At 38.7% G+C, this 20,456-nt stretch overlaps 1 protein-coding gene across 1 annotated transcript in view; it reads left to right on the forward strand.

Moving 5' to 3' along the window:
* The window catches only part of LOC101439086 (cytochrome P450 2J2-like), a 32,991-nt gene extending 19,224 nt beyond the window's left edge, over positions 1 to 13,767 (forward strand). The window contains exons 5-9 of the mRNA XM_004484532.4: positions 2,536 to 2,712; positions 4,538 to 4,679; positions 6,650 to 6,837; positions 9,775 to 9,913; positions 13,233 to 13,767. Coding sequence (XP_004484589.1) covers positions 2,536 to 2,712; positions 4,538 to 4,679; positions 6,650 to 6,837; positions 9,775 to 9,913; positions 13,233 to 13,423 — 837 coding nt within the window. The 3' untranslated portion in view covers positions 13,424 to 13,767. The remainder of the gene's footprint in view (positions 1 to 2,535; positions 2,713 to 4,537; positions 4,680 to 6,649; positions 6,838 to 9,774; positions 9,914 to 13,232) is intronic.
* Positions 13,768 to 20,456: the final 6,689 nt, after the last annotated feature.

A 20,456-nucleotide genomic window follows, 5' to 3' on the forward strand; every position in this document is an offset into this window, starting at 1 on the left:
TGTCTGATATTAATATAGCTAGTCACATTTCCTTTCATTAGAATTTGGTTAAACCATTTCCATCATTTTTTTTTACTTTTTTATTCCCTTATGTTTTTTTTGTTTCTTTTTTAAACAACATATAGCTGAATGTAAAGTTTTTTATTCAATCTAAAACTCTTTGCCATTTTATTGACACATTTAATTTCTTTTCATTTACCATAATTGTTGAAAATTAGAACTTAATTCTGGTCATTTTGTGCTTTCTATTCATACCCCGTTTTTCTCCTTTGTTGACTAGTTTTTTGATTGCATGTTTTGCTGATTTCATCTTTTCCTGTATTATTTTAGAAACTCTTGTTCTATTATTTCAGTCTTTACCCTAGAAAATTTAATATGCATATTTAAACTGTCAATATTTAAAATTAATATCTTTAAACTTTCCCCAAATGACACAAGAACTTTAAACACTACTTCTGACTACTCTTCTAGGATCCTAGTATCATGTGTTTTAGTTTGTTCCTTTTTAATTCAAAAGTACATGATTTTTATTGTTTTATTCTGTAACCTTTTATGTTTACCTACACACTTACCACGTTTTCATCATTCCTTCTTGCATCCAGACTCTCCTCCTGTATTTCCTTTCCTAGATATTAGTTGGTGACAAATTATTTCATTTTTGTTTACTTTAAATATTACTATTTTGCCCTCACTTTAAAAAATGTATCTTGATGTTGACTCTTATTTTTCTTTCCACATGGAAAATGTTATTTCCCTACTTTCTGGCTTTGGTACCATGGAGAGACAGTAGAAGAATCCACTTTTTCCTTTCTCTGGCTTCATTTTATAATAGACCTCACTGCCTGTAGAGTTCATTATTTTCCCTATGATGTACCTAGAAGTGGATTTATTTATATTTACTGTTGAAAGGTACCTTTCCTGGAACTTTCTGGACCCATAACATGAAAATTGGTCAAGCAGTTACCCTGATTTTTGACATATAAAAAGGCTATAATGAATGCTAGCTGTTATTATTTTCAGAGTTATTTTGAATTCCTTGTTTTCATTTATACTCATGGTAGGTCTCTCTTAGGTAAATTCATGTTTTCCTTCCTATTAATACAGAGTGTAGTAAATCAGAGTTCAGTGGATATGCAGTTGACTTCTAAGTAAATATCTCAGGGGCAGGAATTCCAGGGCAGGGAAGGTAGAAACAGGAAAGTACATTGTGTATAACAATCATTTCATGGAGCCCCCAAATATACCAGGTACATTGGTAGACAACTGTGCATACTTTACTCAGTTAATTTTCACAGCAGTCCTAAAAAAGGAAATGCAGCTGTACAGTGTGTGCAAGCAGATATGAAAGTGTGCATGCGAATACAGATAGGGGTCTACTGGCTGTGGGTTAAATGTTCTATGTATCTCATGTCATTTGATCCAAAAATAACCCTTGGACCTCACAGGCAGTGAAAGCAAGGATCAACAAATTTCATTTTTATTATTATTACTACTATTGCTGTATTAAAGCTAGAAAAAAGGGAGAGCTAACAGGAAAACACTTGTCTGTCTCATCTTAAGTCTAGACAGTGTATATTATGTTATGCTATCTGTTTTCTACCAGACATTAGAGAAAATTTAACACCTATTTTATTTGAGTAAAAAGGCTAAATTTTTCCCAAATGGAAATTGCATAATAATGGAGAGAAAAATACAAAGATACATGTACATTCATATATGTAAGTATGTACATCTATGCATGTATGTGTAGGTGTATGTATTATTTTATATATATGTAATTTCCATGAATAAAGCAGCATAAGGGAAAATAAAGGGTGCAGAGGTGCTGCCACTTTCAACATTTCCTGGTAAACCATTGCAATGAAGTCGCATTTATGCAGCACCTTAATGAAATGAGGAGGTGAACCATACAGGTTTATAGAGGACAGAGGGATTGCAGGTAAAATGAATAGCACTGGGAAAGGCTTAAAATAGAAACATACTTGATGAAGTCATGAAGGCCAGTGTTCCAGGAGTGTAGAGAGTACAGTGTCAATGAGTGATAGGAAAGGAGATAATAGAGTAGGCCATCTCCAGCTTGTGTAAGGACTTAGAGACCCAGGTAGTGATTTGGGCAATTTTTGAGTGTAATGAAAACCTATTGGAGGGTTGAGAGCTAAAGAGTGAAATTATATGGCTAAATTGTGAAATGCTCAATCTGGCAGTTCTGTGTAAAACAGACTGAAAATTGGATTAAGAATTAAATCAGAAAAACTATAAGAGATAACTACAGGTAAAAACTGCTAGTGGTTTGTTCTGGGGCAGTAAGCAGTTGGGATGGTGAGAAGTGACCTGAGGTTGGATATATTTTGGATAGAGAGCTGAAATCTCTCTAGAAGGGTGAGAGGCATGACAGAGGAAAAGAGGCATCAAGGATGACTTGCCGGTTTAAGCCTATGCAAATAAAAGGGATATGGAAGCAGAAGATTGTTTATCTTGAAAAGTGGAAAAGTGACAACATGTGGTCTCCATGATGGTTTTGCTTTTATCATTTAGCTCTATAGTCTTTTTCCACGGATAATGAAATTCCTTCCTGGAACTCACCAAATGCTCATTAGAAATTGGGAAAACCTGAAATTGTTTATTTATTGTACGATTGAAGAACACAAGAGAGATTGGAATCCTGCTGAAACGAGAGACTTTATTGATGCTTACCTCAATGAAATAGCAAAGGTAAGGAAACCAAAGTCATTTTCTGTGTTTTGTTCCTAAAGGGTAAATAAAGATATTGCTGCCATAATAGATTGCCATAAACATAGTATCTTAAAACACATATTTATTCTCATACAGTTCTGGAGATCAGGAATGTGAAATCTGATTCACTGGACTAAAACCAAGTGCTAACAGGGCTAGTGCCCTCTGCAGGCTATAGCTATAGCTATGGGGGAGATTGGCTTCCTTGCCTTTTCCATCTCCTAGAGGCTGCCTGGAGTAGTTGGCTTGTGGCCCCTTCTTCTGTCCTCAAAACCTGCAGTATAGCATCTCTCTGACCTCTGCTTCTCTCCTTATAGCTGTTCTCTGTCTTTGACCCTTTTTTCTCCCTTTATAAAGTTTCTTTGATTACATAGGTCCCACCTTGATAATCTAGGACAATTTAGCCATCTCTTGATCCTTAATTTCTTCACATCTGAAGAGTCCCTTTTGCCAATTGAAGTGACATTCACATGTTCTCGAATTAGGACATGAACATTTTATCCATATTCAACCTATTCTGGAGGTAAAACTTGAGGCATCTCTCAGTGAGTGTAAGAGTAAGATTAGCAATAACTCAGGGTTAGTGTTGCAAGTAAGTAAAGATGAGGGCTAAGTGGTATATAGCCTGAGCCTTGGGAATGCATAAGTATTGCCTTTTCATTCCCTGCCCTTTACCCATATGTGAAGGAATTATTCACAAGAGGAATTGAGAATAATAAAAACACTGTTTTATTATCAGTTGGGTGTCTGCCCAGTTAATTTCCTTTCCTCCAGCCCCCATTGCAGTACACAAGTTAAACTGAGTTAGATGCTAGAGTTTATTCAGGGCCTTTGTGGGGCTTCCTACCAACCCTCCTACCATATCATTTACTTTCCAACATTATAGGCAGAAAACAGGGATAAAGCTAAAGGGATATTTGCCTTTTACCACAGTGTCCCCTACAGTTAATATACATTCATCCAATAGGTGTTGTAACCTTTGACTCTTCAGATTAGTGGTTCCTTTCTCTAGAATGGGAAGAATGGTGGATTTATTTCCATTTCCTCTCTTATTTCATCTTATTGGCATAATATCAATGGAAGCATTCTTTTTCCTCAAAGGGGGGGCCTTTTCTTCCTACAAGATGCTCAGGTATGGGACCACAGAAAAGGAGGAATGTTGACAAACTGAAAGTTACAGAGGAAGGTGATAAAGATGATAAGGTGCCGCGAGGAATGTTTGATCAGATCAGAGAGGTTTAATCTAGAAAAGATCCACAGGAAACTATGAGAATTGCTACATTAAAGAGGAATTTAGTTTATTCTTTCTGATATTAGTACAAATGTATTGAGTATTTGCCATGTTCTTTTTGCATCTCAGGCATTTCATGATATGGTCTTAAGAGGCACATATTGTTATTTTCATTTTATAAAGGAAGAATCTGAGGCACAGAGAGTTTAAATAGCTTTCTCTGAGTCATACTGTTTTAAATTATGTGGCTGATATTGAAACTCAAATCTGTCTTATTCATAGCCTATTCTCCTTCTACTGTACTAATACCTAATCCCAAATTATAGGCTAAAGAAAATGTCCATCTCAATTTTTATCCCCACGAGTACCAGAAGTCCTAGGTAACTTCTGATCTTTGGGACAGGACAATGCTAATGATATTGACTTAATAGCCGCTGTCTCCTGAGTATGCCAAAAGGAGAATCATTTATCCAGAGGACATTTCCTTCCACATTCCCTCCTTATGATGAAGCCCTGTGTTTTATGGTCAAGCACAAACACTGCAAACAAATCAATAAACATTGTTCTTTGTAGAATTCTGATAATGCTGCATCAAGTTTCCATGAAGAAAACCTCATCTGCAGCACCCTGGACCTCTTCTTTGCTGGAACGGAGACAACTTCTACAACGCTACGCTGGGCTCTACTTTACTTGGCCATCAACCCAGAAATCCAAGGTGAGCATGTTGGTGTTGTGCCTGGAACAGGAAAGACTGCCTCCCAGAACCTACTGCCCAGAATTTGGGCCCAGAAGATAGCAGGGTACAATGAAAAGATCACTTGAACACTCCAGAGGTAATATGGTATTGAGAACTGGAACACATTTAGTTTTTGTTAGGATTGTGATGAGTCCTGATAATATAAATACAATAGAGAGTCCCTGTGCTAAACAAAGCACAGGGAGTGAAGAAACAGTGGACTCAATTGGCATTGTGACAAATTCCCATGAAAGAGCTGCATTCACATATGGAAATCTGGTCATCCCTTCTCCCATTGTCCTCTTGATAATGTCCAAACTCCTTAGTCTGGTATATACCATCCTCTGATGCACCTCTTTTTACCTATCCAATCTCAATCCACTGGTATATAACATCCTCTAATGCCCTTCTTTTTACCTGTCCAGCGTCAATCCACCCATGCTGCATTTTTGTCTCACTAAATTACATGACATTTCCCGTTGCAGTGTCCTTATTTATGCTTCTAAGCCACCACATGTGATGTTCCCTCTGTAAAGAACATACTACTGCAATTCCCTATATTGTTAGCCAATAGTCTTCTTGAAAAACCTTCTCAAACACTACCTTCCCCATGATGTTTCTAATTCTTCTAGGAAATTACTAGCATTTCTTCTCTAGGGGATGATTCAATGTACCTCCACCACTCTACTGATCACACAGTATTTACCTGTGTTCCCCATACACTGTGCTCTATTCATTTTTCTTTCTCCAGTTCTCAGAATGAGGGCTGAGAACTGTTAGGGCACAAGTGTTCAAAAACTGTGGGTAGCAATTTATTAATGATACAGAAAATCAATTTGGTGGATCAAGACCAAAACTTCTACCAAAATAAAAATAGAGTAGAAACTATCATCCTTTCTATGAACTAAGGATAAATATGTTCATGAAACTTTATTTCTTTCATATTCCATGAATGTATATATAATGTAAGTATATTTGTGTATATGTTTCTTAAGATATGATGTAAAATGCATTTCCAATTTAGATTACATTTTAAAAAAAAACATTCAAAGCTACTTAGAACATTGATTTTGTTTCTGTAACACAGGCTCCAAAATAGCAATTGCTGAAATGAAGATTTATTTGTCTATCAGGTAAAAAGTCTGAGTTGTTCTCCCTAGAGTCCTTAGAGTTTCCAAACTCCTTCCAACTTGTTGCTCTGTCGTATCTAGAATCATGCCTTTGTTGGCACTAAGATGGCTCACCACTAAGGCTGCCATTGCACCAGTAAGAAGGGGAAAAGGAGAAGGGAGCACATTCCTTTCCTTTAAGGATTTGTTCCAGGTGTTATTCATTGAGTCAGTGCACACTCAGTTGGCCAGAAGGTCACATTTAATGGGAAGAAAGTCTGGGAAATATACTCTATAGCTGAGCAATCATGTATCCAGATAAAACCTCTATTACTATAGAAAAGAAGGAAAACATATTGGGGGACAACTAGCAGTTCCTATCACATATTGGGAGCTTACATACATCAATTAATGCAATTGTCAAAATATCCTTATGATGCATGTAAATTTGTCCCTACTACTCAGATTAGGAAATGAGGCTCATAAAATTTAAGTAAGTTGGAGCATTAATGTTGTGGAACAAAAGTTTATATCCAACATTTTCTTATATCTTGGCTCACTTTGCCCTCATTTATGCCTCCTTGAGAAACTAGAGTCTATAGAGCTTACTGCAGTCTTAGCCATTTTGATCCTGGTTATCCACTCCTTCGCCTACCCAGGATCAAGAAAAATTATGGACTAAGAACTTTTCTAAATAAGCCCTTGGAAAGTTTAAAGCCCATTTTATTTCTTTGCAACCTGGTCACCTATTGGAGTAAGCAGATGAGAACTTGGGCACCACCCCTACATCTTTGAAAGGAATCAAAGACATTTAAAACAGAACATTCTCTTCTTTTCCAGAGAAAGTACAAGCTGAGCTCAACAGAGTGATCGGCCCTATGAAGCAGCCGAGCATGGCCGACCGAGAGCACCTGCCCTACACCAATGCTGTCATCCACGAGGTGCAGAGAATGGCCAACATCATCCCCCTCAATGTGCCCAGGGAAGTGTCAGCCGATACCACTGTGGCTGGATACTACCTGCCCAAGGTAATCAGGGACTCCTCAGACTTCAAGCCCATCTTTTTAGATGGTCGAACCCATATTTTTAGATTGTTGGAATCTGAATTTGTAAAGTGCATGTGTTCTTATCTTAAGGAATCATATGAATGTGGAAAGAGTATATTATACCAGATTCAATAGATTTTTTTTTCCTCCATTTATGAACTTTAAAACATTAGTTCAACTAGATGTTCATAAATTCCAGTAGGATTAGGGCAAGAATCCCTGTGGGATTTCTCAGCGTTTTACTATGCTACTGTGTGTTGTGAATCTTTGGGCGGCTACAACTTGCAGTAATGCTACTTTCTCATAAGAGAGCATCTTGCAGACTTGTATTTTGAAAATACAGCTTCATTCAGTACTGGGGTAATGGAATATTAAAATGTTGAGGGACATTTGAGACTACCTGGGACAAGTCACGTCAATGCTGGATTTTCTAACGTAATACCGCCACAGGTATTTTTCTAGCTTTTACTTTACATTCCTAGAGATGGAGAACTTCACTCACACAAAGAAATCCAACCCAGGTATTAGTTGTTAGTTAGCTAGATAGTTACAGTCCAAGTGATGGGGGCTTAACTATCAGGTCAGGAAAACAAACTAGGTGTTAGTTTTTAGTTAGTTAAATAGGTTGTTAATTAGTTAGTATAACCTGTGTTTCCAACCCAGGTTAGAAAGGGAGTGAAAGGATTCCACACTTATTACTCATCTGTTTTCTGCCATGGATTCTCTAGGTTCTTTCAAAGTGTCTTACTTAGTCCTCTAATAATTCTTTGTTATACCTGCCTTGTAGATTGGGAAATTGAGGTTCAGAGAAATTAAGTACGTTGGCCAAGGTCTCCAGCCACTAACAGATCCAGAAACAGATCTTTACTGATTCCAAGGCATGTATATTATGTATTATCCCATGTTCCCTTCACAGGGGATTCTGTGACTCTGACTTTAAAAGAGTCTCCCTATAATTCTTTCCAATTGGTGTATATTAAATTCTCCCTATCCTCACAAGGAATTCTGATTCTACTCCCTCTCCACAGGTCCAGAGCTCTGCAGGCAACTCTCCTATGCCCCCTAGTTTCCTATCTCCAGATGACACATTCTCAGTTCCTCCCCTTCCTTCATACTACAAAGGACAGCCAACCTGGATCGATTCCATTTTGCCAAAGTCCTTCTGAGTGTGTCTTATAAAGGGATGATCTCAAGTGGCTGAACCAGAGGAGCCTCCATTTACACCTTGGTTACCTTTGGTCACTCCTTCTTCTCTGTCCTTGCAGAGCTAGGAAGAACAGCTGTTACCTTCACTGATTACTTCATTATGGGCCATCTTGTGGGTGAAAGTTATGCTATAATATGCTACTTGCAATTTTCCAGCAGTTTGCTAGATTCCAGGGAAGCAGCCTAGCTCAATAGAATGCTTCTACCACTGATTTTAGCATCAATTTTAAATGTGAAAGTTTCTCAGCCTGAGAGCTAAGAAATCTAATTGACTGTATGATAGAGAGGTGAGGAACCAGGGCTTTGGCAAACCTGCTTCAAAGAAATCTCTGCTTCCTCCTCTTATGCTTTTAACCTCTGAGTTTCAATTTTTCATCTGGAATGTGATTGAGGAGGTACAATGAGATTATTTATATAGCACACTTAACCTACTGCTTAATGTAGAGAGCTAAGAAATAGTAGGTATGGTTCTTTATTAATTAAAAAAAATATTCATTATGCACTGATATGCTCAGATCTGGAGAAAAATCCTCAGCAAAAATAACCAGGGGAACAATTGCACAAGAATATATTTACCAGGTATGATAAAGGCCCAAAGAACAAGGCTCACACAATGCAGATTAACTGGAGCAAGAGTAGTCTAAGAAGGCTTCCCAAAGAAATTGATGTGTGAGCTGATGATTAAAGGGAGATCAAGAGTTAGCTCAGTGAAGAAAATGGGGAGGAAGAACATTCCAGAAAGGGCCCAAAGTATTTAAAAAGGCTTTGAAATGAGTGGGCAAAATGGCATGTTTAAGACACTGAAAGAAGACCACTGTAGTCGGAATGCAGAGAGGAGGAGGAAATGGCCCAGATAGGGCCCACATGGTCCTTTTAACCTACAGTGCCTGGAAACGCTATATGAGTATCAGTTCCTGGTATTATGGGTGGGTAGGTGTGGGATGATAAAATATTTTTCAAGGCTTACTCTGCTTTCAGGGTGCCTAGCAAATTGAAAGGGGCAAGAGAGGATATAGGGCAGAGTTGGGAGTGTAATATAGGTTTAGAGAAAAGCAACATGGCTTGTCTAGGGTGGCAGCGCTGGACATGGAATGGAGTGACAGAATTCAGAGAAAGTTAGGTAGAACAGTGGACCATTCCAGCTGATGAATTTGATGAAAGTACAGTGAGCAACGAAAGGCATTAAGGCTGTCCCCTTGGTGCGTAATAGGATGGACAATGATGATTTTCACTGCAATGCATGATTCTATTTTTAACCCACTGTTTATATGGGTGGGGTCAATGTGCTATTGGAAGCAATAGAGGGAGAAGAATGGGAGATACAGGGATGAATGAGACATACTGTGCACTCGTGAGCTGCCACCTGAGCAGATGGTTGATTTTGGTAAAATGCTGACTGGACAGCAGTTCCATTGCGTTGCCTTTGTATCTTTATCCCTTCTAAGTCCTAAGCTCATCTGTCCCTGTAGAGAGGGACCCATCCCATAATCTAGCATTACCTTTCCTGATAAAATTCCCTACAGGCAGTTGTGATCCAGTCTGTCAAGAGCAGGGTTCTGAGTGAGGGAAGTAAGAAGGAGGGCCTCAGTAGATGATGGGTTCAGTAAATTCAGGGTGTGGTCAGGCCAGTGTGGGAGCCTGAAGACCTATCCCTGTTACATAGGCATGTGGCGCATGTCAATCCTTGCCTGAAGTTTTTGCTGTCTTCTCTAGGGGACCTTAATCATGACCAACCTGACTGCACTGCACAGAGACCCTGAAGAGTGGGCCACCCCCGACACATTCAATCCGGAGCATTTTCTGGAGAATGGACAATTTAAAAAGAGAGAATCCTTCTTGCCTTTCTCAATAGGTGAGTTTTAGTAAATGAGCATGAGGGTTCAGAGTTCCTCTTTCAGCCCTCTCAGCTATTTTCCTAAAGTTCTCTGAATTATTTGGAATGTCTCCCTTCGGTCGCACCCAGTGTGACTCTGTCTTGCTGTTGTTGGCAGCCTCAAGGTTCCCTGGGCTGGACATTTTTTCTAACTGCTCTTACTTCCTGAGCCTTCGCTTGCCTCTGATGGAAATTTCAGCTATGCTCTGACTACCCTGGAGCACCAAGAGGAGAAAAACAGACCCTGCCTTTTGCTCACAAGAAAGTTTGTTCTTCTGCCATTTTACATAGTTTTTTTATTGTTTTACTTCCTTTTTAAAGACTGACCCACTTACACAGACATAGACCACATTTTAAAATAAAGACATGGGAAAGGGCCAGAGTAAGGGACTACTCACTACTTAAGGGCATCAGGCTATGACTATAAATATCATAGGCTTAACTAGATCCACTTCTTCTCTTTACTCCCTGAAAGGTCATTTTGTCTTTTAAAAACTTAGTTAATATATTTAAATTGTGCACGAATTGAAAAGTACAAAAGAGGATGCAAAGAAAACTGTTACCTGTCAAGCATTCAACCTAGAGTATATGACAAAGAATAAAAGAGAAAAAATAAATCTGTCTTCATGGAGTTTATGTCTAGTGTAACTTTCCAAGGTTCAAGTTACTATCGCCATTTTAGAAATAATGAAACTATGTGTAGAAGGTTAAGTATGGCAACCAAGAAACAAGATCATAAAACCTCTATATGTCAGTCCTGGGGCTCAATGCCAGTAATTTTTTCAAAAACCAAAGCCTGTGCTCATTCTAGTTCTATCTCCTAAAAATAAACACTACACAAGAGTCCACAGTGTGGAAAACATGCCCCATCATTCTTATCATTAATGATGCTTATTTTTAATTTAAAATATGTTATGCATCATATTATGAAACAGTATCATTTTCCTGATGATACCGTGAAAGCTCAGAGAGAAAGGAAGGAACTGGAATTGAAACCCAAGTCAGTGTGACTCCAGAGACCATGCCTTCCCACTGTACTGCACTGCCCTAAGTGTATCTGGGCAGATTCTGATTACATTGTTTGTATTGAATCATCTGGTAATGTGTCACCTTTGATCACATTAGACAAGTCATTTCCTCTTTGGAATATCTTTCCAGGCTTCCTGTCTGTAATAGCTTCAACTCTTATATTACAGTACAAAGTGTCAACTGCATATATCAATTATTGTAATTATTATATTGTTCTTTGGCCCTTGTATAAGATCCATGTGATTTTGAAATACCAAAAATGTTGCTGTTTATGCATTTCACAAAATTCCATCACCTAATGCTTGCTACAACTGTGATGAGAGAAATCTTAATAAATATCCATTGCTTAAGAAGAGGGATCCTACTAATTGAGTGATGCCTGAATAACTTACTTCATATGAGAGAAGGCTTTTCCTTATAGTTGCTTCATCTATCCCATCTGCATTTATTGTTGGAGTATGAAAAGCTCTACAAATATTTCTTCACTGGGGCTTTGTTATTGGGATTTTTATCACTCCTTAATTATAAATTTCATTTGAAAGCAAAATTATCTTATTTAATCCTGTCATAATGCAGTTATTAGTAGTTAAACAGGAAAAGGATTGGTATCTTTTTCTTAGTAAATGGAAACTAAGATTAAGAGATGTCAACACAACTGGCTGGTTTTATCCATCACAATCCTAGCTTTGGCACACAGGTACTTTTCAACATACTTGGGTAGCACTTTCTAAAGAGAGCCACCCTGTGGAATTGAGGTGTGGAGAGCTCCTTCTGTTTTCTTGGAAAAGATGATCAGGTATGTGGTTACTACATGTGCGTAATCAGACAAGATTTAAAAACTATTATTAAAAATTCAGAATTTCTTTTCCTCATGTAAGTCTTTCTCATCTGATCCATCAATGTAGGGGGCAGCTTCATGAAATGCAAGAGTCTAGTGCCTCATTTTTCAAATAAAATCATTAAACCTTAGGAAAATAAGTTGGAAATAACTTTGCCAACGACCTAGGTCAACTGTCTCATTTTACTAATGTGGGAAACAAGGAACCAGGATATCTGGAATGGTGGCTACTCCAGTTCTGAGGAAGGGAAAGTATAAGGAGAGCCTGGAATATTTTTTTGTGCTAAAAGTAAAGAAATACCAGCTTGATTGGGCTTCCAGATGCTGTATCTGGAAGATTGTCAGCATCAAAATAAATTATGACAATAACAGAATGTTATAACCCTTGAAACAAAAATAGTAATACATAAATCCACACTAGTATAAACAAAAAAATAAATGAAGATGAGCACAAGGATTTCCTTGTGGTAGAATTCCTACTAATACATGTGAAAGGAGTGATGGAATTATAAAATAGGGTAATGAATCATTGTTAGGAAACATCAATGGATGCTAAAACTAGTAGATGGAAGTTTATGGTTTATTTATTTGTTTCAAAATATTAATTACAAAGCAAAAAAGTAATTTGTGAGAGAGAACATGTCAAATACCACCTTGATCAAGTAATCAAGGTTAATATCACCAATAATGGGACAGATGAAAATCATGCACAACCTGGTAGGTTGAAATGTGAGGAATATAGTGTCATGTCATGATATTCCTATCAAAATGTACAACCGCACAACGAATGTAATCATAGGGAAACATGAAAGATATTTTACAAAATATCTAGTCTGTAATCTTCAAAAATACTAGTCATGAAATTTAGGAAAGACTGAGATTTTATTCCAGACTAGACATCCACTTTCTTGGTCAACCCAGCACTCACACTTTTATTTACCTGTGCCCTGACCTTCATTCCTTCACAAGCCTAATCCCTGAAGGTATTTGAATTTACGATCATGGGCTTATACTCTCTCTGTGCTTTAGTTTGCCTGACAGGTTGCCACTAGGTACCTAAAGCCCAGGAGCATAGCAGGTCCTTCCTTTGCTCAGAATTTGCAGGAATGTCTGTGAGAGTTGGAGAGAGCCTCAGATCATCTCTTCCAACCTGTTACATCCATAGAATGGACTTTTGCTACTCAGACATATCAGATATCAGAGATATCAATGAGCTCTCCTGGTCTTTATAATATAAAACAGCATCTTAGACAATTGGGTTCAAGAACCTGGTGCAAATGCAAATAGATCTGACTTTAACAGTCTCCTATGCTAAAATGACTTTGTTACCACTGGGAACATCTTTCCCAGACATTAAGCAGACATTCGTTCTCTGCTGTGTACCTCCTCAACCTGGAAGATAACTCAGTCTTAACTATTTCTGTCTTTCAGGAAAACGGGCATGCCCTGGAGAACAGTTGGCCAGGACTGAACTGTTCATTTTCTTCACCTCCCTTCTGCAAAAATTTACCTTCAGGCCTCCAAAGAGTGAGAAGCTGAGCCTGCAGTTCAGAATGGGCATCACCATCTCCCCAGTTAAACACCGCCTCTGTGCCATTCCTAGGGATGATGCTGCTGGGTAAGGACAGGTTAAGGAAAGCAAGAAGAAACAAGAAATGTGATCTGAATACACTGGTGCTTTCTTAGAAGTGGGGGGCAGAATGAACGTGGCCCTGAGGAAAAATCACTGGAAGTGGACAGAGAAGAACCTGGATCCAAATCCAAGCTCCGACATCTTCTTTGATGATTTATTTACATTCAAATGATTTACCTCTTCATGAAATGAAAATGAAATGTAGTCTCCTGGATGATGAGAGGATAATGACTTTTTTCCTAAAGAGAGTTGCTATAAGAATCAAAGGAAATAATGGACTTTAGATGGTTTGTAAATCATAAAGCATATCATAAAATTATAGTTATTATCTGCCTCCTCCTTCCATAGGTATTTCTTGCTTGTGGTCTCTTAACATGTTTCAGCTCCTTCAAAGTGGTACAAATGGTTGATAAAAGTTAGATGTTAGAACTTGGGTCCCATTCATATAGTTTAGCATTAAGACTCTCATATTTGGTAGCATGGTGCATGTTTTATCTCGCTTGTGCCCAAGAATCACCCTTTGTAGTCAGCAGGGAATACATCATTTCCTATTTACAAACATGGAAAGCAAGTGTTGTTGAGCAGTTTCTGTGATTTGCATAAGGAAATAACTACCTTGGCCTTGGACTCAGGGTCAAGTAGGATGTGACCACAATTAACCTGGGAAACAATTTTAGGAAAAAAGTGTGAAATACATTCAATATTTAAGAGTGACTGTACAGCCTCCTTGCCTTAGACCCTCCATTATGCATTTATTCCCATTATGATTTACACCATGATTTAACTGTGTAGTGGGTGTACATACTTTAAGCTTTTGGATGGCAAGTATTACTAGCCCATATTCATTTGCATCCTGGTAGAACATATAGCACCAGGAACAAGTGCCAGGATCCTACTCAACCTTTCTGTGTATGATTGTTCACAGGAGGTGATAGTCATAAATGGGAAGACTGTGTAACTTTGAGTTTTGGCCCTGACTCCCATGCAAAAAACAAAGAACCTTGTGAACTGTACTAAACCATATGAAAAGATCATTTTCCCAGAGTTGCTAGACTGAAATAATTTAAAGAGATACAACAACAACAAAAACAAAATGGACCGTGAGGCCATGAGGCTTTTCTTTCCTGTGGCCCAGATTCCATACCATCACCAATCAGGGAATCAGAGGAAAGCCAGTTCAACTGACACCATGAGAAAGGGCAACAGACAAAAGGATTGAGGAAGAGCCTGTTTGTTTGGAGGTAGTTTAAGTTAGCCTGGGAGAGCTAGAAAAGAAGGTGTTCTGGAAGGCAGATATGTTTGCATTTCTCAATGTGTAGAAAGAGGCTCTAGTCATTCTTACCTGATAGAAGAGAGAAGGAAAAGCAAGAAATGCCACCCAAGTGCATTTGCTTTATAACCCACTTGAAAGTTATACCTCTAGAAAATAGCCCCAATTCTATTCAGGTATAAAACAATGAAACTAGGCATCGAACTTTCCCAATGTCTGAGACCTTGCTTTCCATTTCATTTTAATTTTGATCACCCACGTAGGATAGGGCACTATCACTGACTCACTGGGATATTCGCCAAGATACTTTACATTATATGCCTCGGTTTCCTCATCGGTATCATGAAGCCCTTTACTGAAATCATCTATGAGTTCCATTCCCGTTGCAAATTTTCCATGCTTCTAGATGGGTAAGTACTCAGTACCTACTGGTGGATAAATGTAAAACCACTGGGGTCTCATCATGACCTAATGGATATAATTGGACCCAGGACCCAGGAAGGCGTGACTGCCATTATCAAAAATTCTTGGGAAATAGAAGACGGTGAGTAATGGATTTTTCTGGCCACATTAAATACCTTTTTTTCCCAAAGCTTGTCGTGACTGTAGAATATGAGCCCTCTTCCTGTTCAAGCATTATACAAAGATTTCTTTGTACTCACAGTTCTACTTCTCTTATTCACCCATCTACCTGTGAAGTTCCAGGACCACTTAACTCCAAAGTGTGCCTGAAAAATAGTGTGAAAGAAAAACAACATTTTCTGTGGCATCACAGAAGAGGCACACTATAAGTAAGACAACCTAGAATGTGAATTTTCTCTTCTCCGCTGTCCTACAAAGAGACAAAGACATATTGTGCCATTTAAATTTAAAACTGAATAGGGGGTCATTGAACTGTAAGCGCAGAAAAGTAGCAGGACACACACCCTGAGTTCCTACAGAAATGTGCTCGTGTTCAGCATAGGTGGACAGCATGCATCAGAAAGGGGCCTCCAGGAGAGACTCACCCTCACATTGCCCAAGATATTAAGAGGGAAGATGGGGTGACTAGGTGACTATCTAATAAGGACAACTTCCTGGGTGAGAGGTGGCTTTCTACAGCCAGAACTCCAGAGCTCTGTCTCTGGTGTCAAGCCACTCTTTCTCTGAGCTAACTCAAACCTGCTGAATCATTTCCTAGACTTTTGGGACAAGGTTCTACAAACTGGCTGACTTAAAACTTGGAGATCTATTGTCTCACAGTTCTGAGGATAGAAGTCCAGAATCAATGTACCAACAGGGCCCTGCTCCTTCTGAAACCTAGGGGAGAATCCTTCCTTGCCTCTTCCAGCTTCTGATGTTTGCCAGCAATCCTTGGCATTCCTTAGCTGGTAGGTGCAGCACTTCAATCTCTGTCTTGATCATTATATGATTTTGCCTCCTTTGTCTGTGTTTCTGTCTCACCCTGTGTCCAAATTTCCTATTCTTTTAAATCTACCTGTCATATTGGACTAGGGACCTATTCCAGTTTGGCCTCATCTTAGCTAATTACATCATCAAAGGCAATATTTGCAGATAATGTCACATGCATACATACATGGGACAGGGGATTAGGGTTTGAACATACCTCTTGGGGGTACAAAACTCAACCTAAAATCTACCAAATGGAGTCTGGGGTGGAGATGAGTGTCCAGGCACATTGGGATGTCTTTCCTAAATCCCTTACTGTGAACTTGAGCAAGATAGTTAAGCCTATAGTTTCTAGTTTTCTTATTCTAAAACATGAGTACAAGAGTAGAAATTTCACTGTGTGGCACCAGGGATAAAACTTAAAATCATGAATTACTCTTTGTATAGCAATTAGACTGATGGCATGAGACTCATATTATGCAAGCTTTAGTCCTCCCTATCCCCCAAAACATTCTCTGGACTTCTGATTTTGCCCCTGAAAGAAATTTTGGGCAGAGTCCATCACTTTTTGGTCACTCTTAGACAATAAATGTTCTTATTGCATTCAGTCCTAAGAACCGTCATTTTGATCAATAAGGTTTGCAGCTGGTAAGTTTATTATTTACACATCTCCATAAATTAGCTGATTTTGCTCCCCATGTTTGGCCCAGTGTAGACCCAGCAGTCTCCTAGATAGTGGGCAGGAGGCATGGCCTACTCTCCTTTTTGTTTCACTTCCCTTACCACTCCCCCAAACCCACAAAAGGCAGCCTCTGGCTCCCTGTATCTTGCAGAGGAAGGTGAACAGAACATCTCGCCTCTGGGTGAGGGTTGGATTCTCAGTGCTAATACTTGCCCTCTTGAGGCCTCTTCAACCAGGGCCCTCCTTCTGCAGTGCCCTTGACATGGACCATGCTCTCCTTTTGCTGAGTTCTTATATACTCCTGGGCACCTGCCAGTTCAACTTCTCTTTAGTCCACACTATCCCTCCAGGCAATCATCTCTTGGGCCCCAGGGACTTCATGCTGTGCATTCCCATGAGGTACAAGTCAAATTCCCCACATCAGGAGGGCAGAGCACATCCCTTCCAAGAGAGCCTTTACTCCTCTGCCCTCTGTCAGCCTCACACTGAACTCATTTCGGTGTGGGATTAGACCTTTGTAACCCAGAAACTCTAGGAGGCACAAGTAAACTCCTTTTGATTTGAAGCCTCTCTATATATGAGGGTAAGCCATGCCCCACCCCTCCTTCATTGGGAGGATTGGGTAGGTGGGATGGACGGGGCTCTCACAACCTCCACAGAACACTCCGAAAGTCCAACAACTTCCCACAGATGCCCCTATCTCCTTAATCCTGAAATTTTATAAACCCTTTACATAGGTGAAGGGCTATAAGCATCACAAAATCAGTTTTTGGATGCCCTCATGGAAAGACCTACCTACACACGATATCAAGCATCCACTTTAGAACTGTGAGCTTATTGAGCACTGAGCACATATTCATTGACTAGCAGAAATTGGAACTTCACCTGAAACTGAAATAGGAAGATGCCCATTTTCACATCCTGGTACAAATATCCAGCCCACAATAAGACCCTAATAAGTGCTCTTTCTCTTTATGTGTTGAACAAAGAAATAGATGTATGACCCACAGGACATCTCAGGACCTTGCTGTGTCCCCAGGATATCACTGTGGACACAAGAAGAGGTCAAGACTGTTAATGGAACAAACCTTGGACTGGAGATTTGCTGAACTCTGACATAGCTTACAAAGTATCTTTTGTGTTTTTGTTTTTTTAATTTTAATTTTTATTCTATCACATGTTTGATTTTTCGCCATTAAGTCCCTGAAAGTAAAGTTTCAAATATATTTATAATAGAAGACTTTCCTTCCTTTTATTCTGATTAGCTTTGTAGGCTTGGCAGCATAAGACTGTATGACTCAGAAGTTAAATTCCTACTGGTTAAATTGCACTGATTCCTCCAATACCCACATACTCTGGGTATTAGAACCAATCCTCACATTAGTAGTATTTTCATATTCAACATATATTTACTGAGCACATACCATAAGCCAGCTACACAGTGATTAACAAGGGGAGATACAGTGTCATCCATTCTTAAAGCTTTCAGTCTAATTATGATGGAATAGGAATATAAACATATAAACAAATTTACAATAGTGATACCATTTGAGGAATGAGTACCAAAGGAAATTTTCACAACCACATGCAATTCCATACATCTTTCATCAATTTCATCACAGCATAATAATCTTCAGGGGTAGGGATGTGCAATGATTGAGTCCATTAAGTTGTCCCCCTTACCCATCTACCCCTTCTTAAGAATCAGTGCAAAACCTTCTGATCTGAATTCTGTTTTTTTCCTCCTTCTCTTTCTTCTTGATTTTTGAAGAATTTCACAAGAATTCACCAGATACAGAATTCTAGATACACAGGAATTTTGCTTTTAGCACTTTGAAGATGTCATTCCATTGTTTTTTAGATTGCATATTTCCAGATGGAAAGTTCACAATAATCCGTATCTTTCTTCTCTGTTCTCTTTTTTAAATTATAGATATTACCCAGATGTTGTTTTCTTTATTATTACCTTTCAAAAATTTGATTATAATGGACCTTAATACACTTCTTTTTGTTTGGATTCTGATTGGAGTTTATGGAGCTGCTTCTATTAACTCATGTTCATTATTTTAGCAAATTTAAAAATATATTGCCATTATGAATTCAAGTTTTTTTCTGAGAGCATTCCCACGTCTTTCACCATATTTCTGGGGTGTCAGCACAATATATTTTTGCCTAATTGAGAATAACCCACTGGTCACTGAAGTTGTTACCTTTCAGCTTTTATATCTCTGTGCTTCATGTTGGATAGTTTCTATTGATCTGTCTTCAAATTCACTTTCTATTTCTTCTGCAGAGTCTAATCTTCCATTTAACCTACCCATTATTTTTTATATTGTATTTTCACACTCTAGAAGTACCACTTGAATTTTTGTAGGTTTTCTCTGCAAGGTCTTCTTTTATATATTTCAATATAATTATAATATCCATTTTAAAGTCTTTGTCTAATAATTCCATCACTTCTTTCATGTCGGTGTCATTTATATTAACTGATTTTGCTCAGCGTTTTAGGTGGCATATTTGTACTTCTTCACATGTCTAGTGATTATAATTGACTGTGGAAATGTTACATTGTTGAGTCCCTGAATTGTGTTGTCTTCCTATAAAAAGTGTTGACTTTTGTTTGACAGTCAGTGAATTCACTTTTAGAACAGTTTGATCCTTTCAGGACCTATTTAAAACTTTATGTTGGTCTAGAGAACACTTTATACTCAGGCTCCTAACCTGTGCTTTTACTGGGATCTCTCCTGGTTGCTTAAAGTGTTCAACTCTTCATACTTGATGGTTAGTGTGGGAGGAGGGGCACCCGGCTTGCCTCAGTGGCACACAGTGCGGCAGTCAATCCTGTCACTTTGCCCTGGCTAAAAGCCATCTATAAGAACTATGGATAATGTCATCTGAGACCAGCTGGGCTCAAGTGTATCCAGCAACAGAATATGGATGCATGAATAAGCTCAGCTAACACAAGAAGAATTGCCCAGCCTAAACTGTCAACCTCAAAATTTGTGAGTTAAATAGTTTTGTTAAGTTTCTTGGTCTTGAGGTTCATTGTTACATAGCAATGTCTTTCTGATAGCCTCCCTGAGGCAGAAAGAGTAACTGTCTTATTTACTACTGATCTTTAGTATTAAGAACAATGGGCAGAACATTGAATAGTGAATCAATGAACAGAATAAGGTAGAATTAATGTGAAGTGGTGCTAGTTTGGACCTATTGCCAGCAATCAGATCTCTTCCATTGCTCCTCTGTCCTTATCATCTCGCAATAATGACTCATTTCCCAGTCTTGATGCTAACTTCGATTATAATCTTCCAGGAACACAATACAGGAGCACATGATTGTTCTTATAATACTTCTTCAGTCCCAGTTCCCAATTGGCTTTCTAGAATGGACCCCTATCCAATTGTCCCATGCTCAAGAACAGGCTGATGTCCCTGAAAGGTTGTTTTATGCTTTCTGAGACTTCTTGTGTTTAGTGCATTCACATGGAATATTTGTTGTACTCTGAAAGCTGAGCTCTTCCATTTTCTATAGAAACAGATGAGAATTTAAAGCAAGAGGAAAAGGCCAAATGCAAAGGGTCACTTGCAGTGGCTGACACTTAATCATTGATGGAGCCAGTTGTAACAATCAATGTCTGGATAGTGGCTTCTGTTTACCAAGATACAGCAAGAATTCAAAGAT

Source organism: Dasypus novemcinctus, chromosome 9 (assembly GCF_030445035.2).
Source record: "Dasypus novemcinctus isolate mDasNov1 chromosome 9, mDasNov1.1.hap2, whole genome shotgun sequence".
Taxonomy (NCBI): Eukaryota; Metazoa; Chordata; class Mammalia; order Cingulata; family Dasypodidae; genus Dasypus; species Dasypus novemcinctus.